The sequence below is a fragment of the Carlito syrichta genome, unplaced genomic scaffold (genome assembly GCF_000164805.1).
Source record: "Carlito syrichta isolate Samal-C Ts95f unplaced genomic scaffold, Tarsius_syrichta-2.0.1 Scaffold316427, whole genome shotgun sequence".
In the NCBI taxonomy this organism is placed as follows: Eukaryota; Metazoa; Chordata; class Mammalia; order Primates; family Tarsiidae; genus Carlito; species Carlito syrichta.
The window spans coordinates 1,483,183-1,502,159 of record NW_007260523.1 but is presented as its reverse complement, the minus strand read 5'-3'; the positions used below and the strand labels follow the sequence as shown (position 1 = coordinate 1,502,159).

Here is an 18,977-nt window from a genome sequence, read left to right as displayed (position 1 = left end):
TTTGCTGGGGTCGCAGAAAGTCCAGAAATTGCTGGTGGTGGGGAAGGGGCGTCTTTCCTGGGCGATTTTGTTATTGGAAGCGTCAGGGCAGTTTACTCCTCGCCGGGGCGAGGGGAGGCGGTTGGCGCTTTGAGGCCCCTGCGTGCTCGCCATCCAGGCGCCTTCGTGTTTTTGTTAAGAGAAAGGGATCTGGCAAAATCTGGATTGCACAGAATTTGTTAACCCGGGGGAGAGGAGTGAATACAGAAAAACCCACAAAACTCCCAAGTAGGAAGCTGTTACCTGCTAAGAAAAGGACAATAGAAAAAAGACGGGGAATGCATGTGGAGAATCCCTGGAAATGTTTAAAATAAGCCCCAGTGAATAAAATAGATGAGTCATTTGTATAAAGCAGAATCATTCTTGTAATCCCAAAATTGTTTCCATTTCAGTTGAAATATGGCCGTCAGTTCCTGGTTTTTGGTTTTGCATATTTGAATTATTCATAACTCTGAAGTCGCATTTGCATCACATCTTTTTTAGAAAAATGTAGATGTTGCAAAAGCCTGAAGCTGTGGTTCTAGAAAATCTCAATTACTGAATTTTTATGCATTTCTAATTCTTGGGTGTATTCAGAGGGAAGGCTCTTTCCTCACCAGTGTCCTATTAAAGTATCATGGCAGAATATATGAGTGAAAGTATTTGGTGACAACTCTGTCTTGTCTTAAAGGCACCTAAATACAGTATCAAACATTTACCAATGTGTAGATGTCCCCTTAATTGCCACAACTTTCACAGTCAATTGTTACCATTTGGCATTATCTGAATACTTAGTAGGTGTTTGGGGTCTTAGAAAGTGACCAGTCCACAAAAGGCACGCTCCTCTAGAAGTCCTTCAGCCTTAAAAATAACAGCTTCTAACCAACCTGGGCGACTTTTTTGTTGTGAGACTTTTTCTTTAGAAGATAGTGGTGAGCATTTTTTGTGATGGGTGGATGGTGTTTTATGAAACCCCCATTTATTTGAGTAATTTGCGATGATTCTTAGATGGTACTGCTGTATCCATATCAATGGGCCGACTTTTTAGTCAGTTCATCTGTACAGATAAAGGTACTGAGTCTGCTGGCCTTTGCGGGAGCTGGGAGAGACAGCCCTGGAGGGTTACTAGAGTTGGAGGAACAAGCAAAGTGTGAGGTTTTCCTTTTAGGGGAATGACAGTATGTTCTGGCAGTCGATTGGCCTTCCGCTTCTCATGCTTGCTAACTCACTGGTGCTTTAAAAGAGGGTCTGAATTTCATAGGTATGGTCTAAATAGTTCGAGTAACCTTTATGAAATATAAAATGTCTAAAACAAAAAATCAAACTGCCACCTCAGGGTCATATGAATTATTACATCTTCTGTAATACCTCTTTTCATCAATATTGAGAGATTGCCAATGTATTTCATTCAGTTTACTAGAGTAATCTACCAGCATTTCCCCTTGATATAGAATGTAGTTTTAGTAAAAGTTTAATCTTTATTTTTCCAACTAGAATCACATAAAAATACATATTTTGGTTGATGACAGGTGATTTAATTTGGGGGACAAATAATTCTGATGTTTATCTCTAGGTTTCTGCCACCCTAGATAAGGTTTGCGTATGTGTCTTACTGGAAAGTAAAAGATGATCAAGGCATTCGTTTGATAGTTAGAACCAAGGGTGAAACAATCTTTGCTTTATTGAAAAGAATGTCTAATGTTCTATTTTGCTTTTGGCATTTTACTTTTGAGTGATACACTGGAAACCAACACATAGACTTTCCAATACTGAACAGAGTGACTGTAGTCATTTTCATTTTTATGCATAAAGTCTTCTGAACCGGTGGTTATAATGCTTTCCTGAGGGCCGTCCTTTGCTGTTACCCCTTAACTTCCATCACAGGAAACATGACAGCTGCCCTGCAGGCAGCTCTGAAAAACCCCCCTATCAACACCAAGAGCCAGGCAGTGAAGGTGAGTCGCAGACTTTAACACAGTGATCTCTGCTGGTATCTTATTCATACCAAGAGCCTTTAAAGTTGCACAAAATAAATATGTTGACTATTTACTATCTTTGCCATAGAAGAGCTTGCAATGTAGTTTAATAGGTTAAAATTTTCTGTGAAAAAATAGGCCAAGTGTAGTGACTTATGCCTGTAATCCAAGCACTTTGGGAGGTCAAGGCAGGAGGATTGCTTGAGGTCAGGAGTTTGAGACCAGCCTGGGCATCATAGGGAGACCTCATGTCTACAAAAAATTAGCTGGGCATGGTAGCAAGTGCCTATAGTCCGAGCAACTCGAGAGGCGGAAACCAAAGGATTGCTTGCACCCAGGTGGTTGAGGCTGTGGAGAGCCATGATCGTGCCACTGAACTCTAGCCTGGGGGATAGAGTGGAACCCCAACTCAAAAAAAAAAATTAGCTGGGTATGGTAGCACACCTGTAATCCTAATTACTCAGGCTGAGGCACAAAGAAGATAGCTTGAGCCCAGGAGTTTGAGGCTGCAGGGAGCCATGATTGGGCCACTGCACTCCAGCCTAGGCAAGACCCTGTCTCAAAAAAGAAAAAGAAAAAGAAAAAATAGCCCTCTACTGTAGAGTTGTGATAACACTGCATGGTAGAAGTGAAACCATTTCTGTGTGTGTATTTAGAGGAGACCACTCAGGCTGAATTTCAGCAAAGACTTGAATAAGTAACACTTTTACAAAAATAAACGTCATAATTGCTTTTTAAAGATTTTTTAAATTGTACAATTACTAAATGTTTATTATAGAAGACTCAGACATATGGGAGAGATAAAAAATAATTGTGCACAGTCTCACTACCCAGAGATAACAGTTACTACTTTTTGGTGATACAGTGTCTTCTTAGAGTTTTTTAATGCGTGTCTTTGTTTTTTTAAGAATGGAATTTTATGACCGGCTTTTTCAACTGTATAGCAGCACAAGTGCACTTCTTAGCAATAAGTGTATTTTGGTAGTATTTGTAACGACTGTAGATCGATAAGCTACAGTGTCTATATAACCTTTTGTTGTTAGTTTCACCATTTTTCCCCCTATTTCCTTTGAATAAATTCCTAGAAGTGAATTGCTGCATCGAAGAGTGTACATTTTTAAGGCATTTGATACGTGTGGTATTGCCACCTTGCCCCTCAGAGCAGTTGTGCAAATTACACTCCCTGCAGCAGTCTTTCATTCTTAAGACCCTATTCACGTTTTTAAAATGAAGTCCATAGCATCAACCCCTCTGTCCGTAGCTATTTGTACATACTAGGACTTCAAGAATCATCTTAAATGAATTGGAGTAGGTAATAACTTAAATAAATGCATAATTACCTAGGCAACATAATTTTTTTATTAGGGGAACAATTGCTTTGGAATTTGAAACAATTTGAAAATTTATAAGGAACGTCATTGAAATTGCAGTTTTTCCACCTTCTGCTTTTATGTGGGAGGTTATAACTCTGGATGCAAAGAGAGTTTTCTAAATCTGGTAATGGCATAGTCTTTAAACTGACGACACCAATAGGTGGTAGAAACATTCTGTAAAATCCTGACCAGTAGGGATGCCAGAAGTATCACTTTGTGTTGAATAGATGGAGAAACAAATTTTTGAAAGGGTCAATTAAGTGTTCCTTTGCTTGGCTGGATGGGTGAGAAAATAACTTTGCTTTTGAAGCTGGCTTTTACCAAAGAAAAAAGATCATTATAAATTAATAGCACTGTATCTCATATCTATAGTCGACAGTAGATGTAAAACTCAAGTTTTCTTAGAACATTAAAATAATAAAAGAGGGTTTTGTTGTTGTTTATAGTTTTGTTGTTTGTTTTGTTTTTGAGTAGGGATTTCACTCTGTCACCGAGGCTGAAATGCAGTGGCATGATCACAGCTTATTGCAGCCTCAAAATCCCAGGCTCAGGCCTTCCACCTTAGCCTTCCGAGTAGCTGGGACTACCGAGAGGTGCCACCACACTCAACTAATTTATCTTTTTATTTATTTATTTTTGTAGAGACAAGGTCTTACTATGTTGCCTAGGCTAGTCTTGAATTCCTGGACTTAAGTGATCCTCCCACTTCAGCCTCCCTAAGTGCTGAGATTATAGGCATGAACCACCATGCCCAACCAAGAAAAGAAAGTTTTTAAGAAAGTATTATTTTTGAAGGATAATTCAAGGTAGAACTGTATATGACTTTTTTTGTTGGGATTTCTTTTTTTTTTTTTTTTTTTTTTTTTGAGTTGGAGTCTCACTCCTTCACCCAGGCTGGAGTGCAGTGGCACACACGCTCACGGCCACCCCAGGGTCAACCTTCTGGGCTCTAGTGATCCTTCCACCTCAGCCTTCCAAGTAGCCAGAACTACAGACACGCGCTACCACACCCAGCTATTTTTTATTTTATTGTAGAGACAAGGTCTTGCCAAGTTGCCCGGGCTGGTCTTTTTAAGATCAAGATGTTTTCATAAATTGTTAAATTATCACATTGCCGGACATGGTGGCTCAAACCTGTATTAATCCCAGCACTTTGGGAGGCTGCGGCGAGAGAATTGCCTGAGCTCAGGGGTTTGAGACCAGCCTGGACAACTTGGTGAGACCTCGTCTCTACAATAAATAAATTTTTAAAAAAAATAAGCCAGGCATGATAGTGCACACCTGTAGTACTAGCTACTTGGAAAGCTGAGGTGGAAGAATCGCCTGAACCCAGCAGACCAAGGCTGTGGTGGCCGTGTATGTGCCACTGCCCTCCAGTCTGAGCAACAGAATGAGACTCCAGCTCAAAAGAAAAAAATTATCACGTTGACCTGTTAACAAATCTTCTCAGCTCCACCTTCAATTTTGTCAAGCACCTGTCCATTCTTGACCACCTCTGCTGCTGCCACACTCGCCACATTCAGCCTGATCGTGCTTCCTAATGGGTCTCCCTGCTTCTGCCTTGCTCCCTGCTCTCACAGCTCATTCTCAACAGAGACACCAACGTGACCCTATCAGTATGTGAGTTGGATTGCTGCACTGCTCTGAAGACCTTCTCTCAGTAAAAGCTGAAGTCCTTACAATGCCTCAGGCCACGCAGTCTGCTCTCCCGGGACCTCTGACTTCCGCCCTGCGTTTCCCCACCACTTGACTCCAGCCACATTGGGGATCTTTCTATTCCTTGAACACATTGAAGGCACGCTACTAGCACTACTCTTTCCTCTGTCAGAAACACTCCTCAGATAGCCCCAAGGTTTTGCTTTTCACTTCCTTCAGGTCTTTACTCAAATGTCACCTCCTTAGTGAGGCCTTTTCAAAGTCGTAAACCCTACCCACACACACATATCCAGATGTTCTATTATGTGTTTACCCCTAGGACCGGGCAGGCAGCATCGTCTTGAAGGTGCTCATCTCTTTTAAAGCTAACGATATTGAAAAGGCAGTTCAGTCCCTGGACAAGAACGGTGTGGATCTGCTAATGAAGTACATTTATAAAGGCTTTGAGAGCCCCTCTGACAATAGCAGTGCTGTGTTGTTGCAGTGGCATGAGAAGGTAAGTTGGGAGTTACATGTATAACGGGCTCCTGGTAGTAGAGAATAGCAATGACAGCCTCTCACCTAATGAACCATCTTAACTGGATTGTACTTATTTGTTATTACACGTAAAATGCATGAAAATGGTTGCTCAGATTTATGCTTACTAGCCTTGGTCTTACTAGATTCTGACTTACAACACTTAACATTTATTCAGTAATGATTGTTATTCACGAAACATAACCTTGAACTTTAAGTTAGAGCAAAACTTTGCAAAATAAATAATCAGTAAAAGTCAAAAATTCTTTTATAATGACCAAAAGGTAGAAACCAACCCAAGGGTCTGCGGACAGATGGACAGATAAACTGTGGTATATACATAAAATGGAATATTATTCAGCCATTAAAAGGAATAGAGTTCTGTCACATGCTGTAACATGGATGAACCTTGAAAACATTATAGCAAGAAAAATGAGCCAAACCCAAAAGACAAATATTCATATATATGCAATGATTTAGAATTTGCAAATTCAAAAGGACAAAAAGTCATCAGAGGTTACCAGGGACTGCAAGGAATAGAAAGTCATTCCTTAGTTGGTACAGAATTTCTGTTTGAGTTGGTGGGAATGTTTTAGATTGAATACAGTTAATGCCACTGGAATTTCACATTTAAAGATGGTTAAAATGGCAAAGGTATAAGTTTTACCACAATTTAAAAAAAAGAAAGAAATGGGTAGGGATCAAGAATTCTTAAGTCCTTTTTTCTATTTATGCATGTATTTTACAATGTTGCGCAGATTCTGATACATCATCTATTAAAGAGTAGAAGGATTGTGAGCTTTGAGTTGGTAAGGTAATCTTTAATACTCGACTCTTGCATTACACTCCTACAGATATAAACAACATTTCAATAGAACTACCACAGAAACTTGAGTGTCTGTTGTACGTGTGAAAACACACACACATAAAGTAAAAATATGTAGCAAAACTTGTTGTTTAGCCCTGGTCAAATTACTTTATCCCTCATCCACGATCAAAAAGAACTAACACTGATGGATAAGGTGACCATTCCTCACAGTTTTCTCAAGATCGCTCCAGTTTATGCCTCTTGTCCCATCTTAACTGTAGTTTTCCCTTTTGTAATTTACATGGCATCCTATTCATGGAATACTTTGCCAGGTACTGTACTGCTTATATTTAATTATTACAATAACCCTACAGACTATGGAAACATCCTTATCATCCTCAATTTACTCGTGAAGAGCTGACTTGAAAACCCAGGCTGCTGAGTTCCAGGATAGCCTCAGGATAGTAGTGAATTGAGCACTTACTGTATTCCAAATACTTTTCCAAGGACTTTATTAATTCATGTAATCCTCATAAAAATACTAGGAGGAAAATCTTGCCGTTAACCCTCTTTTGTAGCTGGGAAGACTAAGGCATGAGTTAAGTCCTTATTCCTTCCTAACATCAGTCACCATTTTTTGCCAGACTTCCAAAATCCATCCACACAAATATGTCTCTGATGCAGCTGTTCACAGTCTCTTTCCAAGGCTGTTGCTATAGCTTCCTAACTGGTTTCCCAGCCACCAGTTTTATCTTCCTTAAATCTGTTGTACACCCACCCACCAGAATGATCTCTTTAAGATCCAAATTGACTGGGCCACACGCGCTGGCTCATGCCTGTAATTCTAGCACTTTGAGGAGCAGAGGCTGGAGGATTGCTTGGGCCCAGGAATTTGAGACTAACCTGGGTAACATAGTAAGACCTAGTCTCTACAACACCATAAAAAAATAAGCTGGGTATGGTGGCATGCATCTCTAGCCCCAGCTACTCAAGAGGCTGAGGTAGAAGGATCGCCTAAGCCCAGGAGATCAAGGCTACAGTGAGCCATGATTGTGCCACTGCACTCCAGCCTGGGCATCAGTAAGACCCCCCAACTCCAAATTGCCCTTGTCAATCACCTTCAGGATAAAGCCCAGGTTTCCAAGTCATCTTCCATGTCATTCTTTCCCCTGGGTTACAGCAATGTGCCAGCCTTTCCCTGAATGCGCCATCTCCCTACATTTGTTCATGACTTTCATTTGTCTCCTCACATTAGACCAGAAAATGCTGGATTTTTTTTCACTTTTGTATCCTCAGCATTTTGCACAGTACTCAGTACGCAAAGATACTCAGTAAACAGTTTTCGAACAGAAGGAAACCAAAGCTCCAGATTCCTAATACTTAATCATTACTTTACATTTTTCAAGTTAGAGTCAAAGTTCCTATGTTCTTAGCTATTAAATAATACCTTCTTTGGGAGAAAAAAATCTGAAAAACACCTAAACTGCATGGAAGTAAGTCAGGATGGTTGACTCCTAGTGTGAATTTTCTCCTGACTGGCAAGAATGAGAGATGCAGAATGTCCTCGATTTGTATTTGAACACCTGATTTAGAAAAGAAGATTATGCTGCAGATTTTTTAAAACATTATGTAGAAACCACGTAACACAAGCTCATGTGGGTTGTGTTTATTACTGTATCCCCAGGATCAAGAACGTGCCTGGTACATAGTGAGTGCCCAAGAAGCTTTTATCAACTAATAAATCCCAAATCTATAAGCAAACACATTCCTTCTTTAAGAAAAATGTTCTGCCTAATGTGAGAATTGGCTCTTTCTGACTGTGTCAGCACTGACATTTTGGTTTGTTTTCAGGCACTTGCTGCTGGAGGAGTGGGGTCCATCGTTCGTGTCTTGACTGCAAGGAAGACAGTGTAGCTGGGCCAGAGCTGGATCTCGGCTCAGGTGTGGGAGTCACTGGTACAAAGACCAAACAACCAAATGCCACCGCCGCCCTGTGGGCAGCATCTGCTTCTCTCAGCTTTGCCTTCATGCTTCCTTTTTCGTATCTGCAAAGAAGAAAAGTACATATCAGTCTTCCTTTCATGAAACTTGGAATATTATAGAGAAAATTTTGTTTCAACAGGAGTGTTTCATTCTCCCAAAACCATTTCAGTGATGTGTACACCAGTATGTATGTAGTATAATTTACACTCAAGTTTACTTGTGCAATTTTAACCCCTGTTGGCCGGTTTTTTGTTTTGTTTTATATTTTTAACTAATACTGAGAGTTTTTTTGTTTTGTTTTTGTTTTTGTTTTTGAATTGGAGTCTTACTCTATCACCCAGACTGGAGTGCAGTGGCCACTCCCAGCCACTGCAGCCTCTACCTGCTGGGCTTCGGTGATCCTTCCACCTCAGCCTTCCAAGTAGCTGGAACTACAGGCGTGCACTACCATGCCCAGCTAATTTTTGATTTATTGTAGGGATGAGGTCTCATCAAGTTGCCCATGCGGGTCTCGAACCCGCAGGCTCAGGCAATCCACTCACCTCAGCCTCCCAAAGTACTAGGATTACAGGCTGAGCCACCGAGCCCGGCTAAATACTGAGAGATTTTATCAGAATTTGAGGCCAGTTTCCTAATTTATTGCTAGTCAGGAAGTGATCTTTATTTTTTTATAAAGGGGAGACTGGCAGCTATTAACATTGCAAAACTGGACCATACTTCCCTTATTTGAGCAAAATGTGTTTCTGGAATAAGTGGTGGGTGAACACCACTACAGCCTCCAGCTTTGCTTCTGCTTGCCTCCAGGTTATCTGTGCTGTGAGGTTAAAGACACTTCTTCCTCTCGGCATCTAGTAATCCTGGCTTCTTGGTTTCTTTGTGGTCACCCAGGGTTCAGAGCAAGGAGTCTTGCTCTATACAAATGTATCTATAAAATATCCGAGCTTGTTTGGTATGAACACCAAAGTTTTGTTCCAATAATATGGCTCTGTTTGGGTATACTACTACAGATCGGAAAGGATGTGGAAACTATGATGTGATTCAAGCTCTGGGCAGCCTCTGAATGAAATGCCATTTTCTTTAGAAATACAGTAGCTGCCTTAGACATTATGAGGAATACAACTAGTATTAGACACCATTTCATATGCCTCATAAATGTCTTTAGTGTTCTTCAGGGTAATTGGTATCTCAGTGGATTTGGTTCAGATCCAAACAAATGCACATTCTGTGTGTTAGCTCAGTGTTTTTTGGGGTTTTTTTTAATGCCACAAAGCAAAAAAAATTGTTTACTTTGTTAGACAAACCAAATCGGTTCTCAAAAAAATGACCGGTGCTTATAAAAGTTATTATTCAGTAGCTCCAAAACAAACCACCTGACCAAGAGGGAAATCAGCCTGTGTTTAATATTCACATTGGACACCAGTTTCACAATCACTGATTTATGTGAAAACTGGTGCAGAAATTCTATAAACTCTTTGCTGTTTTTGATACCTGCTTTTCTGTTTTGTTTTGTAAAAATGATAAACTTCAGAAAATAAAATGTCAGTGTTGAGTAATTTATCTTTCCCTTACTTTAATGCTTATGAATGTGTGGATAATTAGGAGGAATGATGTCCTGCTTTTACCACCAAGCATGGTACTCTTGACAAGAACTCATTTGGTAGTGTTCTAAGACTACATTATACAAATAGGTGACAGAGGAGAGAGTCAGGAATGAGATCAGAGCACTACTGAATCCTGGGGAGTGATTCGAGCCTTCTGGGTGACAGCTGAACACCTGTGGTATTACTGCCAAAGACCTGAACTGATGTGCCTGAAAGTAGTCTAGTACCTGCAATTGTTCATTCTCTGCTTCTAAATTCCTCCTATACCTTGGATCTAGTTTTTATCTACTCACAGCAACCTCTGCCTTCCAACTACATCTGAGTGGATTCCCACTCTAAAGTTTTAAAAATCTTCCAGGCAATTCAAGCAATAGGTTTTTTGTTCTGCTTTGGTAATTTAGTGATGTGGACTCGCTATGCTGCCCAGGCTGGAGTACACTGGCCATTCACAGGTGCAGCTATAGCACACTACAGCCTAGCATGCTACAGCCTTGAACTCCTCGCCTCAAGTGACCCTCCTGCCTCAACCTTCTGAGTAGCTGGAATTACAGACTCATGCCACCATGCCTAAGCAGCAGGTTTTAGATGAAGTGAAGCAGAATAGCATCACCACTTACAAACTTAAAAGTCATCCTGCAATGCTTTTTTGGTGTTTTGTTTTGAGTTGGGGGATCTCACTCTGTCACCCAGGTTGGAGTGCAGTGGCACAATCACGGCTCACCACAGCCTCAGCCTCCTGGGCTCAGGAGATTCTTCTGCCTCAGCCTTCTGGGTAGCTGGGACTGCAGGTGCATGCCACTGGCCTGGCTAATTTTTTGTAGAGACAGTGTCTTGCTGTGTTTCCCAGACTGGTCTCAAACTCCTAGGCTCAAGCAATCCTCCCACCTCGGCCTCCCAAAGTGCTGAAACTATAGGCATGAGCCACCATGCACAGCCCTAAAATACTTTTTCATAAAATCCTTCTTAACCTCCCCATGACTGAAGTATCAGAGAAAATTCTGGTGTTCCATATTCTGTGTTCACGGGAGGAATGGATGTTTTTAGAATCTGCCAGGGCCAAGCACAGTGGCTCACATCTGTAATTCCAGCACTTTGACAGGCAGAGAGGGGAGGATCAATTGATCCCAGGAGTTTGAAACCAGCCTGGTCAACATAGACTTTGTCTCTACAAAAGAAAAAATCTGCTAATTTTTCTCCTGATAGTGTCTCCACTGTCAGAAGAGACAGCAAAAATATTTAGCAAGCAGGACAGTAGAGGGACTAAATCAGAATGGAAACAGCTGGCCCAACTGATGCATCCTGGCTAGATGGCAGCCCAGGGTATGGTAAACATGACAGACTACCATCCTTGGTGGAAAGTGAGGGATGGGATTACTTGTGAAAAGAAATACAAATAAATGCCAAAGAGACATTTAGCACAAAAGTGGTGGTTGTTTTTTACCTCCATCCCCTTCTGTTTTAATCTTTGTGGTTTCATTATTTGGTTTTTGCCATTTAACATAGGGGAAGAAATGGTGAACATAATTTTTTTGGTCACTAGGTAACACTATTTAGGTAACAGTCTTATTTGATGACAAGTGTGATGATGTTTTAAGGAAACCACCACACAGGTGAAATCGATATGTAGGTGGAACAAATTAACCAAATACTTATTTCTTAAAGCATTTACTGTGGTCCCCAGGATCACAAGGACATAACAGAAGAATAAGGCCTGAACCTTGGTCACCAGTTGCTTTCAACCAAATTGGGAAGTAAGATTTAAACACTTTAAAATTAATGTTGGATCAGGCATAGTGGCTCAGGCCTGTAGTCCCAGCAGGCTGAGACTTGAGGCCAAGAGTTTGAGACCAGCCTGGGCAACAGTGCAAGACTTCCTTTCTACGAAAAACTGAAAGGAAAAAGGAAGGGCATGGTGAAGCACATCTGTAGTCCCAGCTGCTTGAGAGACACAAGGATCACTTGAGCCCAGGAGTTTGAGGTAGTGTGCTATCATTTCCTGAACAATAGATCCCTGCCTCAAAAATAGTAATAATGAATATCATGCAGCTTAGCATTTGACTGTAAATTCAGTTAATCAGTGCTAGAGAACAGTGAGATCGGGGTAGACCAGAGTAGTTGAAGTGAGACAGATCAATCCAAATTACACCTTGGAGGGGTAGAAAGAACAGGTGGCCCCAGTGGCATGAACAGAGGAGAAAGAAGAGAACGATTGTTACCATCCTTGTAGTTTTAATGTTTTTAACATAAAATTCTAGACTGTGAAAGTTACCTGTTGGATTGGGCTTTCACAAAGTAACTCCACAGTAGAGTCAAGATTAAGGAGATCATAGAAAATCGTGATTTTTCTTTTTGCAGAAATAGACATTGATGGTTACTTAGTTTCACCCTTTCATAATGGTAAAAAATAATGGGAACATTAGGCACCATGCTCACACCTGTAATCCCAGCACTTTGGGAGACTGAGGCAGAAGTATTGCTTGAGCCTGGGAGTTTGAGGCCAGCCTGGGCAAAATAGTGAGACCTCATCTCCATAAAAAAAATTTTGTTTTAATTAGCCGAGTATGGTGGCATGCACCTAGAGTCCCAGCTATTCAGGAGGCTGAGGTGGAAGGATTTCCTGAACTCAGAAGTTCAAGACTGTGGTGAGCCCTGCTCATGCCACTGCACTTCAGCCTGGGCGACAGAGTGAAACCCTGTATCAAAAAAAAAAAAGAAAAAGAAAATTAAATTTTATTTTTTTTAAAAAGGCTTCTTAAGCTAATGAAAAGGCACTTATTAAAATTGTCAGTTATGTTTACTAGTGCTCATTTAAAAGTAGTATGTTAGTATTGAAACATCAATAGTCTAGCCTAGAGCCATGTGACCAAGTTACTCCAGTTTATATGAAATGTGACAGACAAAATGCACAGCAGGAAACTGAAGACATAGTATCCGCAGCATGTGGTATTTACATGGCTATTAATTTTTCAAAGCAAGATTCTGAGTTGAATCAAAACACAAACACCACCCTTTTCTGAGTCCTTACTATGTGTCAATCTCACCATACATTTTGCCTCCAGAACTGAAGTTTACGTAATCTTCTGAATTTAAGACAGTTTGTAGGTGCTGGAACCAGTATTCCAACTCACGTCTACCTGATTCCAAAGTTACACGACACTTCTTTCTCAAGTCTAGGGACTGAAGAGGAAAGATGTTTCTAGGATAAGTGAGGATTGGTTTCCTCCATAAATCCCAAACCTTGATACTTAGAGAATACTGCTGAGAGCTCAGATCACCTTGGAGTACTACTCAGAGGCAGAAGTAGACAGATGTGGAAATCAGAAGAAAGGAAGAGGCGTTGCAACTTGAGGCATGCTAGCAGCACACAGAGCACGGCTATTTTTCACCATGAAGTTTATCTGCATCTTTTTTTTCTTTCTATTTTTAAGTCAAGGTCTCACTCTGTCACCCAGGCTAGAGTGCAGTGACATGATCACAGCTCACTGCAACGTCAACTTCCTGGGCTCAGGTGATCCTTCCACCTCAGCCTCTCAAGTAGCTGGGACAACAGGCAGGTGCCACTGTGCCCGGCTAATTTGAGTTTTTTGAGGGTTTTTTTGTTTTTTTAGAGACAAGGGCTTGTTATGTTGCCTAGGCTGCTCTCAAATTCCTGGGCTCAAGCAATCCTCTTGCCTAGGCCTCTCAAAATGCTGAAATTACAGGCATGAGCCACCATGTCCAGCCTCGGTTTATCTGCATTTTGATTTTTTTTTTTTTTTTTGAGTTGGAGTCTCACTCTATCGCCCAGACTGGAGTGCAGTGGCCGCTCCTGGCCACCGCAGCCTCGCCTGCTGGGCTCCAGCGATCCTTCCGCCTCAGCCTTCCAAGTAGCCAGAATTACAGGCATGCACTACCACGCCCAGCTGATTTTTTGATTTATTGTAGAGATGAGGTCTCGCTGCCCAGGCGGGTCTCAAACCCACGGGCTCAGGCAATCCACTCACCTCAGCCTCCCAAAGGTGCGGTATTACAGGCTGAGCCACCGAGCCCGGCCATTTTGGTTATTTTTAAGTCTATTCACTATTGGGTAAAGAGCAAGTCGAGAAAAAAAATTGCATGCCTTATGAAATCCAAGCCCTCAGTCACTTTTTTCTAGTGGAGTTATGTATATTGTGGGTATTGACTTCTAACCTCATTTGAAATAGATTTCTTCTTTTCTAAGTCTTCATATATGATGTATTTTAACTAATAAACTTATTTTAATTCATTTTGTCCATACTCAGCAAGCCCTAGAACTGCCAACTCTCATTTCTTTAGCCAACCTCAACAGATGGTTGTTTATAACCAAAATTCATTTGTTTAATCAAATGACTGGAGTCCCTTTGGCCCCCCTCACTGCCTCATAATTGCCAGGGCTCCACATTGGAGGCACCCCAAGTTGGAAGCTTACCCCTGTCCGCCCTCCTCTTCTGATTTCAAAGTCAGCTGAAAATGAGAATGTTTACATGGGCAATCCTGGGAGATGGGGTGATCCTGGAGGTAAATCTGGGCTTGTGGAAAAATTAGCTTCAGAATTCTAGACCAGCATGAGTGAGAGACCAACACATCACCCACCAGTCACTCGCCACGGCAAATATTTAGGTTCTTTGCACATGGCACTATCGCATGTCGGCCCACCTCTGGTTGACTTGTGTGGGGCTGGATATGTTCTAACTTGCTGTGGGTTACCTCCACCCTTCTGCTTCCTTTTTTTTTTTTTTTTTGTAGTAGCCTTGTATTCTTTCCTTTCCCTACTTCTTTTCTCCTCTGTTTCCTTATTTTTTATTTTTTTGAGTTGGGGTCTCATTCTGTTATCCAGACTGGAGTGCAGTGGCACAATCATAGATCACTGCATCCTCAACTGACCTCCTGGGCTCAGGGGATCCTTCCGTCTCAGCCTCCTGAGTAGCTGGGACTACAAGTGAGCACCACCATGCCCAGCTAATTTTTGGATTTTTTGAAGAGACGAGGTCTCACTACATTGTCCAGGCTGGTCTTGAATTCCTGGGTTCAAGCGATCCTCTCGCCTCAACCTCTATAGGGGCTGGGATGATGCTCATCAGCCACCACGCCTGGCTGTTTTCCTGCTCTCTCCTGTGGTGAATCCGCTGCCTTCCCTCCCTCATTCCTCTCCCTACTTCGCTGCCTCGTGTTTCCTGTTGGGTCATGCGTGTACCTAGGCACTCAGATTCATTCTACTAATTAAATACGTGGCTGCTCAGGCAGGTTGGTTTAAGCAATGCCCTCCCACAATTCTCTACTTGACTCAGAATGTTTAAATTACTGACTTCCAAACAGTGTGAATGCCAGTTTTTACCTCTATAGGTTGCTTTGGCCAGCAATTGAGAAAATAACCTAAGATCTAACATTTAGACTGATGTTTAAATGTAGTGTTTTCCCATTAGATTTACAAATAATTTTGCAAATTAGACAAAATATAAAATATGCACCAAAATGATTGGGAATTTAAAGCTATGCCCAATTAAAAAAAAAAAAAAAATCAACGTTCTCTGAGCATTTCAGAAAAAGAGTTCCCTGGGCCAGGCGCGATGGTTCATGCTTGCAATCCCAGTGGAGAGGATCACTTGAACCCAAGAGTCCAAGACCAACCTGGACAACATAGTGAGACATCATCTCTTCAAAGAATTAGCTAGGCATAATGGCATGTGCCTGTAGTCCCAGCTATTCAGGAGGCTGAGGCAAGAGAATCGCTTGAGCCCAGGAGTTGGAGGCTGTGGTGAGCCATGATTGTGCCTCTGCAGTCCAGTCTGGGCAACAAAGTGAGACCCTGATTAAGAAAATAATAACAATGAAAAGCTTTTAAAAATATGTGAAAGCCCAGTGTCTAAATGCTCTGTGTGCTATCATACGGTTGTTTCTTGCAGTCAAGGTACTGAACCGGTCTGAGGAGCCCACAGAGGTGCAGCATGCCATCTGCCTGTAGGTGGCGCTGCTTCCCCACACTGATGATCCAGTCACAGGCAACTGGGAACACACATTTCTGTTCTCCATCACTTATGTTACTTGGATGTTTAAGGATAATAAACATAAATTATCTATGTTTGCATCTCCCATTTTCTCTGAAACAGTTCCCTAGAGTCCACATAACATGAAATACAAATTGAGTAGTAGATGATTCACCTGAATTCCACAGTCTTCTAAAGCCTCATTTTAACGAGAAATGAGAGGTGGAAGACGGCAGCCCTAGTGCTTGCTGACTTTCCAGCCTAGGTTCTGCTTTGTTCCGCAGAACACAGCCTCTTGACCTTTCTGCTAGACTCGACAGCCTCCTGAAGTCATGGTAACTGCCTCCTACCTATTCCCCACAGTCCCTTGGCATAGTTCATGCAAATATCTATCGGTTGCATCATATTGATTGAACCAAGTCACCTGACTGAGATGTCCCCAAGTAATGCACAAGTCTGTAGGGGACCTGAATAGGGCCACATATCAGAACCTCAAATTGAGAACCATACAAAGAGTGAAATAATCCTTGGGTTCAAATATCCCAGAGCCAATCAAGCTTAGTCTCAAAGAAATTCAATGCACTTCAATGTGGACATTTAAGCAGAGAATTTACCAGTCTTAGGTGAAAGTCAGAGCCACCAGGGGTATCATGTGCAACCCTTACAGTGTTTAACTCTACTAGAAAGTGGCTGAGGGACAGAATTCCAGCTCACATCAGGTCGACATGGCCCCAAGAGAATTTATATAGCATAACATTCATTATTCTGCAGCATCACCATCTAGGATCAGAGACACGTCCCAATACCCTTTGTTTTTCTTAAAGATAATCATTAAGTAGTGTCCATAAACTTATATCACTTTTCTTGACTCTATACTTAGGGTTTTCTGATCATATCAACCCTTACAGTAATGAATACCATAAATGGACATTGTCACTGAATAAAATCATGTCTCTTTATTGTTTATCCAACAATTGAATAAATATTCCAGAAGCAACTCTAAGTTAAGATTTTCTTCAGTGTGATATTGAGTGATAGTTTGGTGTAGTCATTGGCCAATAGTTTATTCACTTTGATTTTTATTCATTTTCCTTTTCTGTCAGGGTCTTACTCTGTCACCCAGGCTAGAGTACAGTGGCATGACCATGTTCATGATTCACTGCAGCCTCAACTTTGCTGGGATTACAGGCATATACCACCACATCCCACTATTTTTTTTTTTTTAATAGAAACAGGTCTCAGTAGGGCTCAGTGGCTCAGCCTGTAATCCCGCGCCTTGGGAGGTTGAGGTGAGTGGATTGCCTGAGCCCGCGGGTTCGAGACCCGCCTGGGCAACTTGGCGAGACCTCATCTCTACAATAAATCAAAAAATTAGCCGGGCGTGGTAACGCACGCCTGTAGTTTCAGCTACTTGGAAGGCTGAGGCGGAAGGATCGCCGGAGCCCAGCAGGTCGAGGCTGCGGTGGCTGGGAACGGCCACTGCACTCCAGTCTGGGCGACTGAGACTCCAAGACAAAAATAAAAGAAACAGGTCTCGATATTTTGCCTAGGCTGGTCTTGAACTCCTGGGCTCAAGCAATCCTCCCACCTCAGCCTCTCAGGGTGCTAGGTTTACAGATGTGAGACACCATGCCCAGCCATCACATATTTTCAAATAAATAGTTTGTTCTATGGTCCAATATTCAAAAGATAAGAAAGATGATGTACTGTGGTAATTCCTCTCATCCAGTTCCTCTTCTGGCAATCAACTGATATTACTTAATTCTTGGGCATCTTTCCAGATATAGCATATGTATTTGCAAGCAAATACCTATATAAGATTTCCCCCTTTTGTTTACATAAATACTATACATAGCACTCTGTGCCTTGTTTTTTTCATTAACAGTTTATTTTGGTGATAATTTCCTATCAGTACATAATGAACTTCCTTATCCTATTTCTATGATTGCATAATAGTCTATTTTCTAAATACATATACCATAATTTACCTAACCATTTCCCTAATAAATTAGGTGGTTTCTGATCTTTTGCAATTACAAACAATGCTATAATGAATAGCACTGTACACAAGCCATTTTACATATGTGTAAGCCTGTTTGTAGATAAAAGTCTAAAAGTGGAATTTTAGGTCAAACGAGGTACATTTAGGAGAGATATTGCTAAACTGACTTTCTTAGAAGTCTTATCAATTACACTTCCTCCAGCAATGCAGGAGAATGTATGTTTCCCCACCTCTTTACTTACCCTATGTGTTTGTCATCGAACACTTTTATCATTTTAAAATGGTATCATATATCACATATCTGCATTTCTCTTCATGTAAATGAGATTAAACATCTTTTCATATGTTTATGAACATACAAAAAGTTGTATTTTTTTTTCTATATGTCTATTTTCCTTGTCCATTTGATAGTCTTTTTCTTGTTGATTTGTATGGGTTCTTTTTATCATAAGAAAATAAACCTTCTATTTATGACTGAAAGGTCAAATGTTTTCTTGCAGTTTGGGTTTTTATTCTGAAGGAAAAAATTATTTTATTTTGATCTCATCAAGTTTATTCATCTTTTCTTATGACATTTAGAGTTCAAGTTATACTTAGAAAAATTTTCTCAGCTCCAAAATTTAAAAACAGAAAGTTTCTAAATTTTCTTTGTGTGTATTTATTATATGGATGTATTTGTTACTTTTCTATTTTAAAACATTAATATTTTTCTTGTAACGACTGCCGCAGAAGTCTTACATAGCTCATAATACATTAATTTGGTTGACTTTCTCAGGACTTGCGGGTGTTTTTCTTAAGACAAACTACCCAAAGTCTTTTGCATGTGAAGGCACAATTTCACAGTCAATCCGTCAAGTAGTTATGCACTAGAGGCTGTTAGAGGTTTTAAGATACAATCCTTATCCTGCAGGAGCTAAATTCTGGAATAAAACACACAAACAACTTTCTTGTTTCAATAGGAAATGAGCTATAATAAAGAAAGGAATAAAGTCATGTAGAATAATAGATGGGTAGTAATTACCTATCCAAAAGAGAATGTCAGGGAAAAGCTGTGGAAATA

The 18,977-nt window shown here is 40.9% G+C and overlaps 1 protein-coding gene across 1 annotated transcript in view; it reads left to right on the top strand.

Annotated features, from left to right (window-relative positions):
• Nucleotides 1-9,883, top strand: part of ARPC5 (actin related protein 2/3 complex subunit 5) — a 10,687-nt gene extending 804 nt beyond the window's left edge. The window contains exons 2-5 of the mRNA XM_008074427.2: nt 1,901-1,973; nt 5,343-5,519; nt 8,199-8,613; nt 8,933-9,883. Coding sequence (XP_008072618.1) covers nt 1,901-1,973; nt 5,343-5,519; nt 8,199-8,261 — 313 coding nt within the window. The 3' untranslated portion in view covers nt 8,262-8,613; nt 8,933-9,883. The remainder of the gene's footprint in view (nt 1-1,900; nt 1,974-5,342; nt 5,520-8,198; nt 8,614-8,932) is intronic.
• Nucleotides 9,884-18,977: the final 9,094 nt, after the last annotated feature.